The sequence below is a fragment of the Protopterus annectens genome, chromosome 9.part0, assembly GCF_019279795.1.
Source record: "Protopterus annectens isolate FY-2018-M chromosome 9.part0, PAN1.0, whole genome shotgun sequence".
Lineage (NCBI taxonomy): Eukaryota > Metazoa > Chordata > Ceratodontiformes > Protopteridae > Protopterus > Protopterus annectens.
The window spans coordinates 1,837,081,033-1,837,103,269 of NC_056743.1; the positions used below are offsets into that span (position 1 = coordinate 1,837,081,033).

Below are 22,237 nucleotides of genomic sequence, written 5' to 3' on the forward strand. Positions count from 1 at the left end.
TAACTCTATCTAGGTGGTTGACTTCTATTATTACCATGATTTATCAGTTGAACAAACAGCTCCCTGCTAAACCAAAAGGCCACTCTACTAGGGCTTTAGCTACTTCTGTAGCTTTTCAGGCAAGATTACCAATGGAAGCCATTTGTGCGGCAGCTATATGGGCCACTACCCATACATTCATTTCTCATTATAAGCTGGATGTGGCCTCTAGGAGCAGAGCTGATTTTGGTTCCACTGTGCTGAAGAGTCTATTCCGATGAGCCACCCAGGACTGAGGTGCTAGGGACGCTGTCCCAACCAGCAAGAATGAAGGCGAGATAGACAACTTAACATTAAGAAGTTATGTACCTACCATAACGTTCCATGTTAGTTGTCTTCTTCTCGCCTTCTTTCTTGCATCCCACCCTCCGACCCCCTATCCTAATAGACTGAGAAGAGTTTCCCTCTGAGTTCCTTTTCGCTGGCTGAGTCTTATCTGGTTTGTTCCCTCAACCTTTTAGCTCTGTAGCTAAACATATGCTGTTAGAACAGGTGTCCTTATGTTTGTCTGTAGTTAGGTCTACCAAACGAGATTTGGGGATCTAGCACCAGGCATTGTGGGATATGGGGAGGCCTCGAGCCAGTAAATAGCTGTCGAGCTTTAGAAGATGGCCGAGCCGAAGCCGCAAGAAAGAAGGCGAGAAGACAACTAACATGGAACGTTAAATAACTTCTTCTTTCTTCTGTTACCGATTTTTAGAATGAAGCTTAACGCGATTCCTTGCATGCTTATAGTGGTAATTGCTCAGATTGATAGACACTTTTGCACAGCTTAGCCCTTTCTCTCCTCTGTCTTAATTGCCAGTATGTTCCTGTATTGCTGCACCACCATGGCTAAAACTAGTTCTGTAAAGATCACTTCATTATTCTGGTTCGCATGATATAACCAATATAAATCCCCCATTACAGTAGAACATAACTGCTTTTTGTTAATTTTATATATGTACTAACTGATCATGCCGTAAGAATGACTAGATGTGGATGAACATGGGTGTGTCTTTCTAAGCTTTTGTTACAAGTTGGCATCTGACTAACAGATGGGGTTGGAACAGCTCAGGATTGTGGTCAGTGATGAATTGGTTATATTGTAAGTTTACAGCTGCTTCTTTATAGGCTAGCTAGTGTGCGCTAAACCCTTTATGTGGAACAGCAACATTCCTTATAATGAGGTGTGCTTGACAGGTTTGCAGTCTTACTCACGCGCTCACACACACACACACACACACACACACACACAGGGGGGCAGTTTGTAGGATCACCAAATTGATGCACTTCTTTAATTGTCCTTGATTTTGTAGAACATCCCTATATTTTTGCCTTTGTAAAAATGTTGATTTTTCTGGTAAATCACTGAGGATTGCAGTCAGTTAGTACTGTCATTCATTACACATGTATCATTTTTTACTTTTCAGAACCTGCACACTGATGCTTAACCTGATTTAACTTTTCAAGCAAATTTGGGTAGCTACTCTCTTTAGACATACTGACAGTTGTCAGTCAATTAACTCCACCTAAAACTGTAAAAAAAAAAAAAAGACTTTGTGATTAGTCCAGTGCAACATTTATTGTCTCTGTGTCAGAGTCGATGCTGAAAAGGTTTGACCAGCCCACCTATGGGGTCACCAAATAGTAAATAAAGCTTAATGTACAGTATCTGTCTCTGGTGACATCATTAACGTTGTCAGTCTTTGTGTGTGTGATTAGATTTTGTAATTGCAGTGCAGATGTCACACTGATGGTGTGGGTTGGTACTCTGTATCTTGGCCATTATTTCTTGTGTTACTTTTGAAAGGAAAGAATAATATAAATTCATCTGTAAAAGCTCATGTTGAGTAAATGACACATTCTTCTGCATCATTCTTTTCAGCTACCAGAGTGTCTCAGTCCATTTCTGGGTCTGCCAGCCTCTCCTACAACCCCCTGACTATTGCTGTAAAAAAAGACCGTGGCTGCCACAAAGTGTATCCTAGGAGTTGTACATTTGACTGTTTCCACCAGGCTACCTACCTACCTACCTGCCTGCTCTTAGGTGTCCAAGCTGCTAATGAAATGTAGGTCACCTGGGCCATAGTGAGGCCTTTATCCCTTTAAGCAATGGAATTGCCATACCAAATCTAATTTCTTGATTAAAACTACAGTTTTCTGGCAAGTTTCTCATGTAGTAAAAAAAAAACATTTCTGATAGTTGCATTTGAACCATTTTCCATGGTGTATTTCTCTAAATATTTTTTCATTTCTTCAGATAGATTTCCCCTGTTCTGGCTCCATATGGAATGTGACCGTTTGTCAGGATGGTCAGTAAGTAACTGAATTTATGGAGATGATAATGCTAAGCTTTGTCTTGCTGAGCCCTACATTGTTCTTGCCAGACCGTATTCGTGGTCCCTACAGGCTACACTTAAACTCTACTCTACAGTGTACACATTTTGAATTACAGATGTTAATATGGGCCTTATGTTACCTACTTACACAGGTACTAACTGAAGATTCCAGAAGTGCAGTATGTGCAAGTTGCTTAAATAATTATTGACATGTTTGTCTAGCATCGGTCATAGGCAAATGCTTTGAAAGATGATTGCTTTAGTGTCTTGGTGTCTTGTAAGACAAAATAATTGTGGATCAAAGTTGGACAGAACTCAACATGGCTTTAATAAAGGTCTGCCTAATTTAACCTGTCACTTGCAACTCCTATGAAAAAAATCTTAAGGAACATGGAAAATGTTGGCTAGTAGTATTCTTGGATGTGACAGCAGCATTTAACATCTATGTGATCATATTTTACCTGGTATGTAGCCTAAAGGGAAGCAGTTGGTTTAAAAGTTGTGAATGTGTCTTGCTGCGTGATACTATATCATCTCGGAAATGTACCAGTGCAGGAGTTCCCCAGAGCTCCATTTTGGGACCTGTTCGGTTTAGTTCAGTTTAATAAGTTTCATGTAAGAGTGTTCAATCTCGCCGTTTGTTCTTACACACGGGTTTGGAGCAGATCCTCGGCTCCGAGTCGGCCGAATTGCAAAGCTCTGAATCTCAGAGAAGCTCGAGACCAGCCCATATCCCATAATCCTCCCTGCCATTACTCAGATCTAGTTTGCCGCTGCAACAGATCGAGGGAGAGCCGACCAGATAGAGACTGTTGTTTTTGTGTTGTTTCTGAATTCAAGAAATTCAAATTTTTATTAGTGCTTTGTGTGTGTGTGTGTGTGAGATTATATATATATATATATATATATATATATATATACTATTTTTTTTTTCTTCAGGCTTTGTGGCCCACCTCTTTCCTTTGGGTGTGTGTTTTTTTTTTGTGAGAGTTTTATATATTTGTTCCTGTTATTATAGTTATTGTCATTGTAACTGTACAATGTCAGAAAAAGCCAAATCTGGTTTTAAAAGATGTCAGTGTGGACAGAAAATGTCCATTACTGACAGTCATGCTTCCTGTGTCTACTGCCTTGGCCCTCTCCATCTCCAAGAGGATTGCTCTATTTGTCATTCCTTTAGCGGGAGGGTCATGACAGATAGACGCAGGAAACTTATTGACAGAGGATTGTTGAAGCCGGCTTTTCAAGAGGCTTTGGACAAGTCGGATCAGGCTTCTAAATCCTCGAAGGGGTCGAATATATCGGAGCCCATGTCATCAGCTCCGAGTTCATCTTCTCGGGTTCGTTCGCCGGTTCCACCGATCTCGGGGCCGAGCGTCGAACAGTTATCTTTTACTGAGCCCCAGATCTTGGAACCGGTGTTGGAACTGCCACCACCGTCCATTCTTCGGTCGGTGCCATCTTCGGCTCCTTCGACCCGTTCTTCCAGACCCTTGTCTGACACAGATGTGGATCGTGTCGTGCAGAAACTCATGGAGAACACGGCCCTTTCCAAGTTAACTGCGGTTTCCTCCCAGTTGGTGTCGAAACTAGAACGCCTCCCCATATCTCCAACGGGTCCTCCTTCGAGACCCATCCAGATCTCGGAGCCGGGAGAAGATGACCTGATGATAGTGGAGCCCTCGGTGCCGAAACCGTCCATTGCACGATCGACACCTTTAACTTCGACTCCTTCGGAACAGTTAGGGGAGTCGCGGAGCCAACGGTCTTTGCTCGGTTCCGGGACAGAGTCGTACAGACTCTCCCTCTCGGGGCCTCTGTACAGACTGGTTCGGCTCCATCCTCTGGGTCGGAGCCCACGGCACCTGGTTCTGGGATGCTCTTTGGAACCGGGGGAGCCCTTAGCCAGGGGTTCGGGGGCCTTTGACCTTATGAGGAAGGTATTGTCTGCACAGACAACCACATCATCAGGGGAATCTTCTCCTTCCCCAAAAGGGCCACTTTCTGTTTCTGCTCCCATGATACATCCCAAGCGTTGAGCCCAATTGCCTCAGCCACCCACAGAGGGTTCCCCCTGTTCCTTGGAGGCCTCACCAGAAGCCCCCTCTGATGAGGTCCCAAGGAAACAGTTGTGCAAGAGGAGGCACATAGATTCCCCACAGGAATCTCTAACGTCTGACACCGACTTGGATGAGGCAGAGGGGTCCCCCAAATCGCCCTCGGAGGATGTGTCATTTGCAGATATCCTGGAGATCTTGAAACAGAAGGGTGATTGGCAGTCCTTAGCTCCCTCTGAGGACGAGTCGGTGCTGCTGAAGGCTTTTGGGGCTCAACCTTCTACCCCCTGGGTGACCCCGCCCTTCAATGAATTAATGGATTTGATTGCTCGAAGGTTGTGGGAGACTCCTCTCACAGTGGAACCAGTACCTAGGAAACCAAACAAGTTCATCACTGCCCCCCCCAAGATAAATCTTATCTCACCAAGGGAGTCCCTGTTGACGCTATGGTGGTGGCGGCAGCCACGAAAAAGGAGATGTCTGAGTCTTCCTCATCTGTTCATCCTCCTAATAAGGATTCTAGGACTATGGACAGATATGGGAAGCGCATTCTTAGTTCAGCGACTTTTTCCATGCGTTCGCTAAACTACCTGACCCATTTCACACATTTGCAGAGGGATCTCATGAAGGAGCTGACAGATACCCTCCAGGGTAACACAGATGCTGCTGTTTCAGATAAGGTAACAGCACAACTTAACACCCTCACATCCATAGTAAACTCATCCATGAGGCTCATCTCGTATGCAGCCGAGGGATCGAGTAGAGCTGCAGCTTCAGCGATTGCTCTTTGAAGAAAATCATGGATGCGGCTGTGCTCCTTTGCGGAAGCCTTCAAGTCTTCCTTTGCCAATGCCCCTTTTGATGGTGCCACACTTTTCGGGCCCAAGGTTAAGGAGACTCTCACTTGGTGCGAGCAAGAGGGAAAGACCCTGTCTGCTGTCAGGGTCCGTTTTTCCGCTCCTACTAGACCGTACCCCAAAGGGCAACAAGGCAGAAAAATGTGGTTCCGTAAGAATCAGGGATCTTTCCAGACCACACAGTGATGCCCCCTCCAGAGGCAGAGGAGGGGGTAGAAATGGAAGACGCCGCTCCGGCAGCAGAGGGGGTCCGCATAACCAAGGCAACAGGGATTCCGTCCCTGGGAAGCCTTTCCAGCACTCCTGAACGGAGGCCCGGCTGTCTTGCTCTGGAGGCAGTCGGGGGTCGCTTAGCTTTATACCCACTGGCCTGGCTAAACATTACTTCAGATACTTGGGTAAAAAGCATTATAACCAGAGGATACAAAATTCCCTTCTTTTCAACACCACCTCCACAAAGAAAATTTCCAGACGTGCCACCCCGTCTGAGAAAACTAGTAGCTGTAGAAATTTCAAAGCTGCTCGAAAACAGTGTCATCCAACCAGTCCCGGCGGACCAAAGAGGATTCGAAACTTACTCAAGGTTCTTTTTAGTTCCAAAAAAGACAGGGGACTGGAGACCGATCTTAGATCTCGGCCATCTCAACAACTTTGTGAAGAAGGAAAAGTTCCGGATGGTCATACTTCAATCAATCCTTCCATTCTTACAGAAGGATGATTGGATGTGCTCTATAGATCTCCAAGATGCGTACTACCACATCAAAATGGCCAGACCGTCCAGAGATCACCTGCGCTTCCGGCTGGGGGCCAGTCACTTTCAGTTTTGAGCTCTGCCCTTTGGACTCACCTCAGCCCCCAGGGTGTTCACCAAATGCATGGCAGTAGTTGCGGCTTACTTGAGACGACAAGGGATTCCGGGTGTTTCCCTATCTGGATGACTGGCTCCTCACCGCCACCACCGAGTGTCGACTATTGCAAGCCAGAGACTATACAGTCGGCCTTTGTTCCCACTTAGGGATATCCATAAACTTCGAAAAGTCTTGCTTATCGCCCTCACAGTGTATTTCCTTCATCGGAGCAGATCTAAATACACTATCAACACTACTAAACCTCCCCCCAGTAAGAGCTTCAACGCTCAAACAGCAGGTCCTACTTCTGTTCAGCAAGAAAGCCCCGGCCAAACTGGTGTTAAAAGTGTTGGGACTGATGGCAGCCGCATTAATTGCAGTCCCTATGGGAAGGTTACGCATGAGGGTTCTTCAATGGCTGCTCTTTGCGCAGTGGTCGTTCCAACACCTACCCCTAACGCACGAGATCAGGATAACAGAATCTTGCAGACTGGACCTCTCATGGTGGGTGCGCGACCAGAACCTCACTGTGGGTCATCCGCTCGTTCTACCCATTCCAACAGCCACAATAACCACGGACGCTTCCCTGATAGGGTGGGGAGGCCTTTTTCAGGGAAGAACAGTCCAAGGAGAATGGTCCAGCATGGAGTACACTCTACATATAAATGTTCTGGAGTTGAGGGCGGTGTTCCTAGCGTTGCAACACTTTCAAGCCCTAGGGACAGTAGCAGTTCAGACAGACATGTCTGTAGTCTGGTACATAAACAAGCAAGGGGGAACCAGGTCTTACCCGTTATGCAGAGAGGACATGAGAATTTGGCAATGGGCAGAGTCCACGGGTCGCTTTCTGATAGCAATGCACATCCCGGGGTCATCCAACGTCATTGCGGACAGGTTGAGCAGAGCCACCCTGTTACCTCACGAGTGGTCCCTGAAATCACAGATGGCGGAAAACATCTTCTGCAAATGTGGCCAGCCTTGCCAGCCTTGCTGCGATCTGTTTGCTTCCCCATTGAATGCAAAATGCAGAAGCTACTTTGCCCTTCTACCCCCTCCGGGGGATGTCCCCAGGGACGCACTGATACACGATTGGCCCCCGGGTCTCCTATATGCATTTCCACCAACTCCATTGATTCCCAGATTTCTACAGAAAGCCAGGAACCTGGAAAAGACTATAGTACTCATAGCCCCATTCTGGCCTCGTCAAATATGGTTTCCCTTTCTTCTAGCTCATCAAATAGGGGAACCGTGGATTCTGGACCCAGTGCCAGACCTGCTGACACACTCGTCGGGTGTTCCTCACCCGTCTCTACAGTCCCTCAAACTAGCAGCTTGGCTGCTCCGCTTCCCTGCCTAGCCAGGTCTCATCTACTCCTTACGTCAGTTCAACACATCCTAGTTGCTTCTCATAAAGCCTCTACTACTAAGCTCTATATGAGTAAGTGGAAACGCTTTGTATATTGGCATCTAGTCAAAACTTAGATCCCTTGGTAGCTCCTTTACATAAAATTTTAGAATTCTTATCCATCCTTTTTCACGAAGGAGCTTCTACTTCCACTTTAAGAGTACAGTTGGCGGCCATATCAAACTTCCATATTGGTGAGGGAGGTTCTTCCATTATGTCTCACAGGCTTTGTAAAGCCTTTTTGAAAGGAACCTTCCATCTTAGACCGCCTGTCAGAAAACCTTTCTTTCCATGGAGCCTGAATTTGCTGCTGTCGCAACTCATGTTGCCACCTTTTGAACCTGCTTCATCATGCCTCCTAAAGTTCTTGTCGTGGAAGACTCTGTTTCTCGTCGCCGTGACCTCAGCTCGTAGAGTCTCAGAGCTGCAGGCATTATCAGTCAGACCACCTTACCTGATATTCCACCCAGACAGGGTTTCTTTGCGTACAAATCCATCTTTCCTTCCAAAAGTATGTTCAGTTACGAATATTAACCAGTCTATAGAACTCCCTACCTTTTTCAAAAAACATACTAACAAACTGTAGTATATGTTGCACAAGTTGGATGTTCACAGGCAGCTAAGATTTTATGTAGACAGGACCAAAGCTTTCAGAAAAACGGATCAACTCCTCGTCGCTTTTGCAGACAATAAAAAGGGCATGGCAATTACTAAACGTACACTATCTAAATGGCTTGCTGACTGTATAACATTTGTATACTCTAAATCAAACCAATCCTTACCAAACAAACCTAAGGCCCATTCTACCAGATCCGTTTCCACCTCCTTAGCTCATGCGGCTCGCTTGCCTTTGGACACTATTTGTGCAGCAGCCACGTGGTCTAAACCACATACTTTCATCACTCATTATAGAGTGGACAAGGTCTCCAAGGATAGGACATCATTTGGTTCCAATGTGCTTAGGAACGTTCTTCCATGAGTCACTCGGGGTCACGGAGCTAGGGATGCTACCCGTGTGTAAGAACAAACGGCGAGATTGAACACTCTTACATAAAGAAGTTATGTCCTTACCATAACGTTCCATGTAGAGTGTTCATCTCGCCTTTGTTCTTACATTCCCCATGTGTTTGGAAGAACTGGTAGGATTAGAGTCTGATCAACGTGTCTTGACCCTTTGCGGGGTATATGGTCCTGTGTGTCATGGGATATATGCTTAGACCATTAGTTATTGCTATGGTGAGAGAGTGTCTCTGAATGGCTGAAGAGAGTGTATGCTTCTAGCACCGCAGGTGTTGGATCCTTTCGTCTGGTTTGCTTGCAAACTAGATCTGAGTAATGGCAGGGAGGATTGTGGGATATGGGCTGGTCTCGACCTTCTCTGAGATTCAGAGCTTTGCAATTCGGCCGACTCGGAGCCGAGGATCGGCTCCGAACCAGTGTGCAAGAACAAAGGCGAGATGAACACTCTACATGGAACGTTATGGTAAGGACATAACTTCTTTTTTTGGACTTTTCCCACAACACAGTTGTTTAAGTATGCTAATGACTGTAAGGTAGGCTAGGTTAAGTCCTAGAGACATTTTAAGCCTAGCCTAACAAGAGTTCCCTTTTGGTGTTTTAATTAACCAATCCCATTTGGTGTTGTATTAATAGATTACTCCTAGTGAGAATAACTGGGATCATACCGTAGATAATTGAGGGAACCTATGCATAAGGTAAAGTATTTAGGAGCTCTCTGTGCCCTTCAATAGGGCAGAGGACAGTCCTGGGGTAATTCTTCTATTTCCCACCCATAGATCCAAGTTGTGCTTGAATATGGGCAGGGATGAGTTTTGTTTTACTTTGGAAGGGGACTGTGCTTCCAGACTCCCTTTAAGATCCAAACTGGTTCAGCTCTCGGGAACTTTTTGTCGATGTGGTATTTCCTAGAGTAGATGACTTCCGAAAAGATGCAATAATGCATTTTTTTAGCTTTTAGTTTCAGTCCATGATTTTAGCACTAGTTATTTTGGCCAAACCATCCTGTGTGATGGCTAAGTTATTTGGGGATTCAGTGACTGCTAGATGTGAGCCAGGTGGCAATCCATTGGTTGACATAAGGATTTATTCTTGGTTTATTTAGCTTCTCTGCTATGCCCGAGTTGGAAGTTGTCAAAAGCTTTTCAGCAGGTCAAGTTATGTGGCGTATACCATTTTACCTCCATCCGTTGCTTTGGTGACATTTTTAAAAAGTCCACCGGGTTGGGTAGGCATGACCTGCCCCCGACAAATCCAAACTAATACGGTTCCAGTGTTTGGAGGTTCCCTTTGTCCTTTATTGATCAGTCCCATAAGTCTTTCCATAGCTTTGCATACAAGTGAGGCTGATCAGACTTATGGATATGCCGTTACCTGGGTCTGTAGAAGGTCCTCCCTTATGCAGTAGAATGACTAACCGTTCTGCATTCACTTGGTACAAAACCTGTATGGAAGCTGAGGTTACACTAGTGTTGGAGAAGTGTATGTGTTTCATGCTATTTAAGATGCATCGCGGGATGTTTTCAGAACCCGTTGATGTATTTTTAGCTTTTAGAATTTGGTCTTGTGTGTTCTAATTGAAGAGTGACAGAGAGGTAATGTTAGATCTGAATTTATCTACCATTAGGTTTGTAATAATTTTAGCCTCAGTTTAGGTAGTATCATTCAGAATCAGTTTAGTAACTGAGGATGCAAGAGACATGGATGAATGTGGCCTTTTAATACCAGAAAAAGTAAGGTGGTACTGCATAGAGCAGTGGGGGATGGGATTACAGCTCATGATCGGAACTCGTCTTCTAGATCGAGGTAACCAAATGAAAATATTGGGAGCTGTAACAAGTACAGTCTAAGTATCCTATACAGAATGTAAAGAACAGGCATTTAAACAAGCTGGCCTAATATTTAGTACAATCAAACCCACTCATCCTAAGATTCTTGGGGCTGTGTTTACTGTAAGGCCAAGTGTGGAATTTGTCTTCCATTTTGTTATCACAGGTGGATATTGGAACTTAAGGAGTTGTATGAAGACATTGCGCTAAAAGGATAAGAATTATTTAACAACTTCCTGTTTTGAATAGGCTTAAATATTTAGAACTGTATATGACTAGCTCTACAACATTCTGGCATTGGAGATGGTGGGCTGTCCTGTTACGACGTTTAACAAAACACTTTGGAATAATTTAGGCGATGTACCTGTTTCTCCTAACTTTTGGAATAAGTTTCCTATTGACATAAAAAAGTTCACCGAATCATTTTAAAAAAAGCTTGGATTGTAATTTTGGCAGGAGTCTGCATTGCTGATTGTCTAACAAATGTGTTCAGCAGCGAGTTAGGCCTTCTGCCCTTGCTCTGCTGTTTTCCAAAAACCTGCTGTGAGACTACAATTTTCAACTGTTCTGCACTTCTCATCAACTAAAACAATATTTTCTGCATATCTGTTAAAACTGTGCACCTGTTTTTTAGGCTTAGTAAATTGAATCCTTTCCTCTGTTCTAATATTTGTGTCAGTTTTATTTTCTCTGCTTGTTTTGTTCCTTTTACTTGTGGCTGCAACTGGAAAAAAACAAGCATAGAGCTGAATCTAGTGCTGTTTGACCTTGTGTGCTTTTTTTTGAGAGTGTTAACGTGTTCTTACTCTTTAATTGAACAGCATAGTCTGGATGCAGGTTTGCTGCATCCAAAGCTGTTTGTTTTTTGCCTTCTGTGTTTCTGGCAGCCATCTTGTGTTGGTAGTGGCCTATTCCCTCTGCTAGTGAGAGTAGCAGGGCTGCCTATACCTTGTCTGGCACTGCTGGTAAAGAAAGTGGGGACTAGCTGGATTGGATAGATTCTGTGTTACTAGAATCTTCTATTTATTTATTTATTTATTTATTTATTTTGTGCTATTTAAACCCCATGTTTGAGTTGGTTTGGGCTTGTTTGTACATCACATACTGCAGTCGCACTGTTTTTTTAACCCACTGTGAGGTATTCCAGCTACGTTTCTCTTAGTAGCACTTGTGTGATCACCTAGTAATACTCAACTTAGATCTTCCACCCTTTACCCCCTTAGCTCTCTCTGGTCTTTCCCTCAGATTCTGAGATATATGATGCACAATTTCCTGCATTTTCTCCTGCTAGTCTAATTAATATGGGCATCCTGAGATGGTGTAGCAACTGCCTCTTGTACACAGACAACCTTGTACTGCTACCACCTAGGAACACAATTTGTGAGAGATGCAATTACATTAAGAACCTAAAGTCTATGCTGTTTCCCTCACAAGCCAGTATGTCTGGCACTGAGAAGGTTGTCAACAGAACACACACACATTTGTGGAGTTCCTCAACAAAAATAAATCCAAACAAGGGAGACCTCCGAGGCAAAAACACAGAAAATCCAATGCCCACCAATAGTCTACACACCTGGGTCTCATAGCCGCTAAGGCCCAAACATAAACCCAACATAGTCCTAGGAGACTCCACTGTAAGACACACAGATGTGCCCCTCACCAGGCTGGATAAGGAGAAAGTCACTGTTAGTGGTTTGTCATGTGCCGGAATCCCCCGTATCACCCATGCACTCAAGTCTCTCAACAGGTATTGTTATGACTCTGTCATAGTCCATGTTGGCGAGAATGACTTGAGCCATACCTCCCTTGATTATATGAAGAGAGACATTATCAAGCTCATTGAATGTGTGTCCCAGGCAGGTATGTCCCTAGCCTTGAGCAGCATTCTGCCGTCACCCAGAATGATGCTTCAATAGAAAATGATTGACTTTAACAATTGGCTTAGTTTCTGGTGCCATTCCAAGGGGATCCAGTACCTGGCAGTCTGGGAAGACTTGATCGACAGACAGCGATGCTTTGCCAGAGATGGCCTGCATCTGTCTCCCTAGGACTTCAGACTTCTGGCAAAGGCTGTTGCCTTCTCCATAGTGCTTTTTTAGGCAGTGCCATGAGGTCAAAACTACCAACATGAAAACCTCTTCAAAACTCAAATTAAAGCTCATGCTACTAAACACTAGGAGTCTAACCATGAAAGTGCACTCATTGCATGCATTCTTAACCCTGGAAGAGGCTAACATAGTGCAGTCACAGAAATCTGGTTCAAAGCCATACCAGGTTACTCATCCTGTCATACATTCAGACCCCAAAGTGTGGGCAGCAAAGCAAAAGGGGGTGGGGTTAAAAACATACACACCCCCAGGCTGGTCAAACAGTATGACAAGGAGATACTCCAGATGCATTTAACCATTGGCAAAACCCCTATTCATATCGTAGCGAACTACAGGCCCCCAACTTTGACTCAATGCCCACTCTACCTATCTAGACCTCTTTTGAATCTGTCAAGATTCAACCTTTTACCCTGATCCTGGGTGACCTTAACTATCCAACCATAGATTGGAAGAACTACTCATGCCAAAACACATATGCCCAGAGATTCCTTTTGTCACTGCAAATGCCTTGGACCAGCTGGTCAACACCCCCACAAGAGGTGATATCTTGGACTTGGTATTAACCAACACGAGTAACCACTGCAGCATCCCTACAGTGGTCTCCTCCCTGGTAAGATCCGACCAAAAAGCGGTCACTTTCGAAGTCGTCATCTCCCCTGACCCCCCACCTAGCTAGAGTCAAACAAAAAAACTTTTCCAAAGCTGATTACAACCTCCTGAGGGAAGTTATAAACTACTTCACAGCCCCCTCCCCCTCCATAGCAACTGGCAGATATGTCCAAACTTGCACCAAAATACTATACGAGTATTTATATAGCTGCATGGAAATCGGGAATGCCTGATATGACAAATTCATTCTCCTCAAGGAAGTGTAAACCTGTCTAGTGGGACTTCTGCAATAAATAAACTCTATATAACAAAAGGAAAAAAATGCTGTCCAGAACCAAGAAGGAGCAGGTGCCTAATTGGAAGCAAGCTCTCCTTAGCCTGAACAAGCAAATGAGATTTACTTGTGAAATCTCCAAAGCAAACTTAGAGTCCAAACTGGCCACATCTACTAAAGACAGTTTTATAAGGCCTTCTTCACATATGTCCGCAATCTCAAAGGAAGTTCTCAGATCTGCTCTGAAATGGTGGTAAAGGGCACCACATACACAAGCGCCATAGATATAGCCAACCTGCTGGCACACAGGTTCAGTGAAAACTTCACCCCTGTGTTTCCCCCATCCATAAATCAGGACACCCCCAGCACCTGCCCCCGTCTCCTTATCTCTGGGGAGCAAGTAATCACTGCCCTCTCAAAGGCAAAAACATACAGCTCCATGGGACCAGATAACATCCCAGGCTGCATTCTACATGAACTTGTAACATCATTAGACACCCTATTCAACCAAAGCCCGATACCAGCTTCATCCCATCCGAGTGGAGGACAGCCACTGTCCTCCCTTTCCACGAAGGTGGAGCGTCCAGTGATCCAATTGTAGACACACAAGCCTAACTAGCCTGATCTGCAAGGTCATGGAACGGATTATCGTGGACCTCATTATGCATTTTGAAGATGTCCCTCTTAATCATCCATTTGGGGAGAGTGACGTCCCTGCAAATTATCACATTAATAACAAGGTCCTAAGTACACAGTCAGTTGTGAGGGATTTGGGCCCCCAAGTTGAAAGCAAACTGACTTTTGATCACCATATTGCCTCCATTGTACGGAAAGCTTTCTACATGGCCCACCTCATTAGTAAAGGTATCTAGGGACAACCTCATAATATTCCTGTATTCTTCCCTTATAAGACCCATTATTGAATACAATGCCCCTTTCGGCATGTACCTCTCAAAGCACATGCAGCAGCTGGAGAGACCACAAAAGTTCCTCATCAGAGAATCCAGGGCCTTAAACGTCTACCCTACTCAGGCTAAAAGCCCTATCCCTCTACTCAGTCTCATACAGACTCCTCAGAAGTGATCCCTGGCATATAAAGCAATCTCAGACCCTCCCTGATGGGACTGCTGCATATCTGCAAGTGAAGCTCCACTCGAGTAACCCGCATGCACAACCTCAACCTGGTCTGTGACATCAACAGGACTTGTTGGCAGGACATATTTGTGTCCCAGAGACTCCATCTGTGGAATAGATTCCCTCTCCACATCAAGCAGAGTACCTCATTATCCCTTTTTAAGCACAACCTGAGTAACTGGATGGGAAACAGAAAATACACCCCTGGGATTCCACCTGTGTTCCTGCTGGACAAGGGCCATCTGGTGATGACTTGTCGGAATATGGGTTAAATTCTTGGCTAGGCTTGTAAGGGCCTCGGGGCCAATAACCTGGTAACTATGATCCTGTGAAGTATCAAACTTCATAGTGAGACGTTTATGAATTGTGCAATGCTGTGTTATGAGACTTAATTGTTTTCCAGCATTTTGCATTTGAATACAGCTTTGAGGAATACCGCTTATAGTTACATATTCGGGTATACCATGTTACATAGTACAATACCAACAATCGTGCATTATTTTTTTTTTTTCATATCCAGCATTTTTGTGTTTCATTTAAGGCTGCTGAGTACAATAATTGCAAACAAAGATTTGCGAGTTGTCATAAATGCAGATTGGAAATTATTTTAAATATATTAAATTTGTTACATTTTTTCTTTTTTTTCGTAAATAAAAGCAAAACCAAGGAGGCGATAAACGGGGTAAAAGCAAACTAAATTTAATGGAGTATAATGCTGCATTAAATTTCATTTGCTTTTATCCTGCTGTGTTGATCGCTTCCTTTGTTTTGCTTTTATATACAAGGAGTTGGTTTTATCCTTTTACGTGGTTTATTTCACTTTTTTTTTTATTGTCCTGTGTTATTATCCTTATTAAATATTGAGAGTTTGACAGATGTTTGACTTCCATTTGCATAATTCAGGAAGAAAAAGGGTGTCCTAATGGTTAAGGTGTTTGCCTTGCAAACACAAGGTACAGGGTTTGAATCTCACAGGGTATAATTGGCTAGGCTTAAAATGACTTGCAAAGGCAGTTAGCCTAGTACTAACCTATGAACCTAAAAGTATGGGGTATTTCTTTAAAATTTCTAACTTAGTTTTCTGTTTGTTTTGCATTTTGTGGTGATCTCTTGCTACTTTTTGGAAGGAAAGAATAATGTAGAAGTTATTTGTATAAACGGTTTGAAAAGACTTTTGCAGAAAAGTTTAATGCAGGTAGTTTATGCAGCACCATTTGATAGTTTTGAGTGCATGCCCTGTCTGTTAAAGGGAGTGTATTTAATGTCCAAGTAAATACTGAATTTGAGCTGTTTGACCTACAAAGGACACTGTATGGTGAAGCACTTCCCTGGATTACAAAAAGTCTGACTGAGGGTGAACAGCAGTGGCAAGGTCCCCTGACCAGTGGATCAATAACAGTCAGTGAGAGGGGTGGAATCTCCCTGCTTGACGAGGAATGGCAACCATAAACTTGACCACATTGAGTAGGGGGACCAGGGCTCTGCCTAGCTCCCATGAAACAAAAAAAAATGTTTTATTTCAGTGCTGAGTGCCATCTCAGTGTTTCATTTCAAATATTATTCAACCAATTTTTTAACAAGCTGGTCCAAGTTTGTAGGTAGTGCTGGTAACTGTACATTATCTCCTGAATTGTGTATATAATGCTTGCTTTGCTTCACATTGCTACTGGCTTGTATGATAGGTTTTCAGTCTATGCTTTCTTAAGACCTGTATTATATGCAGTTATGGTTGGTATTGCTGGAATACCAAATTTTGTATATTACTGGTGTTATGTTTCTGACTGGTCAAGCTGTGCCTGTACATATTTCAGACATGTAGGAATTGTTCTGAATTCTTTTCTGTCTATTACAGTGTGTGCAGATATTGGAAAAAAATAGCTGAACGCAAACGGCTCTGGAAAAATGTGGATTTGAGGCCATCTAAGGTAAAGAGAACTTAATATTGTAGGATATTGGTAGTATGGTATTTAATAGCTGTATTCTGTCTCACCCAAGTTGCTGTCGGTAAAAGAGCTAATCTGTTGGTGAACAAGGCTGCATATTAGAGTTAGTAGTACTAAGCAACTGTGCTTGTACACACACACACACACACACACACACACACACACACACACACACACTACATGTAGAAAAAGCACACACACACACACACTACATGTAGAAAAAGCAGTTTGACTGCACTAATCTCCATTATTGTGTACAACATTTTCACTTCCCAGACACTCTTAGGAAAACGGACATGGAGTTCGTAGAAGTCCATATATGTATTTGGAATCGCTCCTTGTGCGTCTACTGCCTTAGCCCCCTTCACTTACAGGAGGATTGTAGTATACATCATGCCTTCACCCACAGGACTTTGATGGAAAGACGCATCAAGTTAATTCTAAAAGGACTTTTGCCTTCAGCCTTTGGAGAAGCCTTATCCACTGCTGATAAAGCGAAGACAGAAATTCCATCTCCATCTCCCTCCTTCTCTTGTGTATCTGTTCCGACCTCCCCATCTGTTCTGAAAGCCAAAAAATTAAAGAGCTCTGTCCAAAAGTTCCCTCTGAACCAAAGGCCTCTGTTTTTGACAATATGGTACAGACAACTTCAGTTTCAGCACCAATTTACAATTTTGAGTCCTCTGCCTGGACACAGGAATTAGCGTCTATCCATACCTCTCAACCTCGTAGTACAAGAGATCTGGACAAAGCCTGACATAATGGGGGTACAAAGACCCAAACATAGGGGCATATTTTGAATATTGCGCTTATAAACTTAAAAGTTGTTAGAAAAGCAGGATTTGCAATAACGTGCATTTTTTTGAAGATCAAGTCTGAAACTCAAGTGCATGTTGTTAATTAGTGACTTTAATCCTTAGATCATCCCAGTAATTTGTCAGAAAATACAATTATTATGAGAACCAGACCAAAATATGAGGCAAAAATCTGTACAGTTGAGAGGTATGCATGTAACTCACCAACTAAGACCGTTGTACCTAGAACATCTTACTCTCCATTGACAGATCACATTGTGTGGGGAACTACCAGAAGTATGTTTACAGAGTCTCCCTTCCTCTGCATTGGTCCGCTCTACCAAAAGTCTTTTAGAACTCTATGTGGAGAGGCTGTTGAATTAAAATTTTGTGGGCTAGAGGGCTTTCAGGCCCACCTTTTGGTATCTATTCCCTTCGGTCTTGGTACAGACACTTCCTTCACCCCGTTGACTACTCCTCTAACCTCCTCGGAGGTCTTAAAGTCTGCTGTTCCAGTTCTTCCGGCACCATCTGTGTTAGCTCTGGAGTTGTTTGCTTCTGCGGAGCCAGCAGTTACCCTGAGTTCTTTGGTTATTTCTGAACCAGAGAGCTCCAAGACCTGTGGCTACCCTGTCTGTTCCAGGGAGCAAGTTTTGACTGTAGGTTTTTTGCGGCTTCAGCTTGAGTTAGTTCCGCTCTGGCTTTGGTCTTCAGCATTGGTTCTTCAGATCGGAGAGTGACCCCAGTTCCGAGACAGTCTTGTTTCTGGGCTGCCTTCCCTCTTCAGGGGGACCAGCCTTTGAGGCTATGCAGAGGGCCCTTTCTCTTGCAGAGACACTGTGCCTACCCCTTGGAACTGGTAACCCCTCCCCATAGCTCTACTATTCCTCCTGCCTCTCCAGTGGGACAGCAGGTGCTGAAGCCTCAAGTTTTAGTCACCAAACTTGTCATCTTCTGATAGTTCCCCAGATTTATCCCCCTGATGAGATCCCTCAGAATAGCTTGAATTTTCCCCCAGGAGTCTATCACTGAAGATGCATATTTTGTGGAGGAGGAAGGGTCCCCATGATCACCCTCTGAAGATATCTCCTTTCGAGAAATCTTGGAAATTCTGAAACAGAGGGTTGGCTAGAAGTCCCAAAACCCTTCCTCTTGAGGAGGCGGTTTAGCTGAAGGCATTTAGCGCCTGCCCATCTACTTCTTGGGTGACTCCACATGCTGATGAGCTCATTCATTTGATTTTCACAGCGGGCATGGAAGGCTCCTGACACCGTTGAGCCCATTTCTGAAGGATGGGCCAAAATACTTTCTGCACCCACAAACAGTTTGGGTGAAGGGTCTTGCAGTTGACGCTGTGGTTGTACCAGCTGCCTTTAACTGAGGGAGTCCAAGAGAAAGTGGCTTCCCAGTTAGCCACCTTGGAGTCTGTGTCCAATTTGTCCGTGAGGCTGATCGCTCATACAGCTGAAGGGAAGTCTAGAGCAGCGGGTACAGGCATATCCATTGGAGGACACGCCTGTATGCACTTTTTTGATTTTGCAAAACCATTCAAGTCTTCTTTCATCAGTGCTCCTTGTGATGGAACCATTCAAGTCTTCGTTCATCAGTGCTGCTTTTGATGGAACATACTTGTTTGGCCTCAAATTGAAAGGAACTTTGTCTGTGTGTGAGAGAGCTGGTAAAACCCTTTCTGCTGTGGACATAATCCCCCCCCCCCCCAAGGTCTTTCCTGGGAAGCAGAAGAGTGGTGGAAAAATATGGTTCAGAAAATCCCAAGGGCCTTTCCAAGACACATGGAGAGAGTTCTCCTATGGGCAGAGGGGGGAACCACAATGGAAGACGCCGCCCTTGTGGCAGAGTGGTCAGCAAACCCAGGGCTACAGGGGTTCCTTCCCAGGCAAACCCAATGTTCCTGAACCACCTCTTCCTCTAGAGGCAGTCTGGGAATGCTTATCGTTTCACCTAAACGCCTGTGCAACGGATCATATGTAGAAGCTATACCATTCCCTTTTCTCATCCTCCCCCTGTTTACAAGAAAATCCCTGACTGGGTGTAACAGTCATAGGGATTCAGTAGTACAAGAAATCCAAAACTGCTGGACAAGAGTCATCCAACAAGCCCCGCCAGACCAAGAAGGATCCAGAACCTGCTCAAGATTCTTTTTAGTGACAAAAAAAGGCAGGGGACTGGAAACCAATTTTAGATCTTGGTGTACTGAACAAATCAGTTCGGCAAACAAAGTTCCAGATGGTCGTGGTATAGTCTGTCCTTCCTTTTCTGAAGAAAGATGACTGGATGTGTTCAGTAGACCTTCAGGATGTGTATTGCCATATAAAAATGGACAAATGCTCCAGAAGGTTCCTCCTTTTCCATCTGAGAACCAGTCATTACCAGTTCAGAGTACTGCCCTTTGGACTTGCCACAGCCCCCAGAGTGTTTCACCAAATGCATGGCAGTAGTATCACATCACTTGAGACTGCAAGGATTCTGTGTTTCCATTCTTGCACGACTGGCTCATAACCGCTTCCACCAAGCATCAGTTGATAACAACCATGGACTACACCCTCAACACCTGTGCCCATCTGGGGATCACAGTAAATATAGAAAAGTCACATTTAACCCCAACACAAAATTTAGAATTCATAGGAGCAGTACTGAATACTCTGAGAACATTGTCAGAAAATTGTGGTTCTGGTACAAATGTTAATCCACAAAAAGGAGGTTCCAGCACGTTTAATCTTAAAAGCTCAAGGATCATTGGCAGCTTCTTTAACTTTAGTACCACTAGCCAAGATACATATGAGAATTCTGCAATGGCTACTAGCCTTCCAGTGGTCTAGACTTCATCATCTGTTGTCAGAACAATCGCCAACTGCTGCAAAATGGATCTTTGGTGGATGCATTCTGATAAAGTTCTCCACGGTTGTCCTTTTGTTTTTATGGAGCCCACAGCTATAGTGACCATGAATGCCTCCTAGATGTGCAGTTGGGCACTTTTCTGGGCAAGAGTGTCCAAGGCACTTGGCCTCCAATTAGAGGCCACCTTGCACATCAAGGTACTGGAGATAAGAGTGGTGCTATTTGCATTGCAGGCCTTTCAGACAGCTCTTCCTCTGGGGACTATTGCATTTCAAACTGGGGACTATTGCATTTCAGACAATGTGTCAGTGGTTTGGTACATCAGCAAACAGGGAGGAACCAAGTCTTAAACCCCCTTTGTCGAAACCTTTCTTATAGCAGTGCTCATTCTGGGAAGTTCCAGTGTGATTGGACAAGCTGAGCAGATGCATTCTTCATCCTCACAGGTGGTCTCTGTCAAAGTGGCAAAGATGGTTTTCTGCCGTTGGGGTCAACTTTGCTGCAATCTTTTCACGTCTCCCCTAAACAAAAAGTGCAAACAGCAGTTACTTCGCCCTGATTCTCCTTCCAGGAAAGTCATCCAGAGACTGACTGACTCCTTTCCCCACTACCTCTAATTCCCAAGTTTTTGCAGAAAACAATGGGGTAAGGGGCACTGTGATCCTCATTACTCCCTTTTGGCCTCAACAGGTTTGGTTCCCCTTTCTTTGGCAGTGTCTAATTCGACAACCCTCCTTGGGATTTGAACCTAGTACTTCAAGCAGTGATATTCAAACTCTCTGCAGAATGTGATCTGAAATTTTTATCTTGGAATACACTTGTAGCCATTGCCTCTGCCAGAAAAAATTTCAGAGGTCCAGGCCTTGCCTGAGCCTCCTTACCTTGTGTATCGTTGCAAATGAACCTATCCTTTTTACCCAAGGTTATATCGGAGACTAATGTTAATCAGGCGATTAATTTTACACAATTTCTTCCCTAATCATACTAACAAGGGAGAATGCGCCCTGCATTTACTAGGCGTCCATAGACAATTGTGTTACATTTCTATCTTCACAGAACAAAGCTCAAGTCAACTGTTGCCCAACTTTGCAGTGGAAAAGGAAAAAGACAGTCAAGCAAGATTACTCTAAGTGGCTGAAAGACTGCATTTTATTTATATATGATAAAAACAAGCTAACCTTGCCTAAAACCCATCAAAGCACATTCTAAAAGGTCTATAGGCACTTCAGCTGTCTTTCAATGTAGGAGAGAGTAAGTGGATTATTAGGTTCAGGACAGATCGGTGGCCCAGGTTAAATGACAAGGTTCCCACGAAGGCCAATACTTTAGAGGTTTAAAAGTGAAGTAAACGACTAATGGAATGGTTTTATATGTATATTAGATTTTACATGATTGTTTATTTTCTATTTTCTGTCTCGTTGTTTTTGTCTTTCATATATTTTAGTCATTGTTACACTGCTGTGGCTTTGGTAGTACCACTTTAAATCCTGTACAAATTAACAAGTTAATTCAGCCTTGATTATTTCCATCTGTAAATGGTCTGAAGAAGCTCTCTGGGATGAAAGTGCTTAAAAACCTGACTGCTCCTGTTTTGCGAATAAGCATTCGATTTTATTCCAGTGCTGCATGTGGGGTTTATTTTTCAGCCTTGGTCTGCTGTACTGCTTATACTGTGCTTGTGAACTTATTGGATTGTGTTATTGTTTTATTCAACTCTGAGCAGTTAAGTGCACAAAATGTAGAACACAGGGAGATTCTAGCAAAGTGTTTTGTTTTTTTGTTAGTCAAGTGGAAAGGGAGAAAAGGTTTTTAACCAATTATCTTCTGTCTCTCTTAAGTGGGTTGGCCTTCTCAAATGTTCTCTCTGTATTGGGTAGAATCAGCTAATGACACTAGATTGAGAGGAGAGTCCCAGATCAAGTTTACAGTAGGGGCAGGCAGCTGCAAAGCCACAGAGTATAAGAACAAGACACCAATAGGGAGGGGGATGGGAAACTATTACAGCTAGTAGCTTAGGCAGAAAACACTACGTTGGTGTTTATCACAGTAGAAAAACAGTAGTGAGCAGAGTGAGAGGAAAATCGGAACAAACAGATGTTTAACAAATGGTGAAAATTGCGAGTTAATACCTTGCACACAGTGC

At 43.9% G+C, this 22,237-nt stretch overlaps 1 protein-coding gene across 1 annotated transcript in view; it reads left to right on the forward strand.

Annotated features, from left to right (window-relative positions):
* The window catches only part of LOC122812289 (F-box/LRR-repeat protein 12-like), a 71,082-nt gene that overhangs the window by 21,433 nt on the left and 27,412 nt on the right, over window positions 1-22,237 (forward strand). Inside the window, exon 2 of the mRNA XM_044084691.1 lies at window positions 16,351-16,423. Coding sequence (XP_043940626.1) covers window positions 16,351-16,423 — 73 coding nt within the window. The remainder of the gene's footprint in view (window positions 1-16,350; window positions 16,424-22,237) is intronic.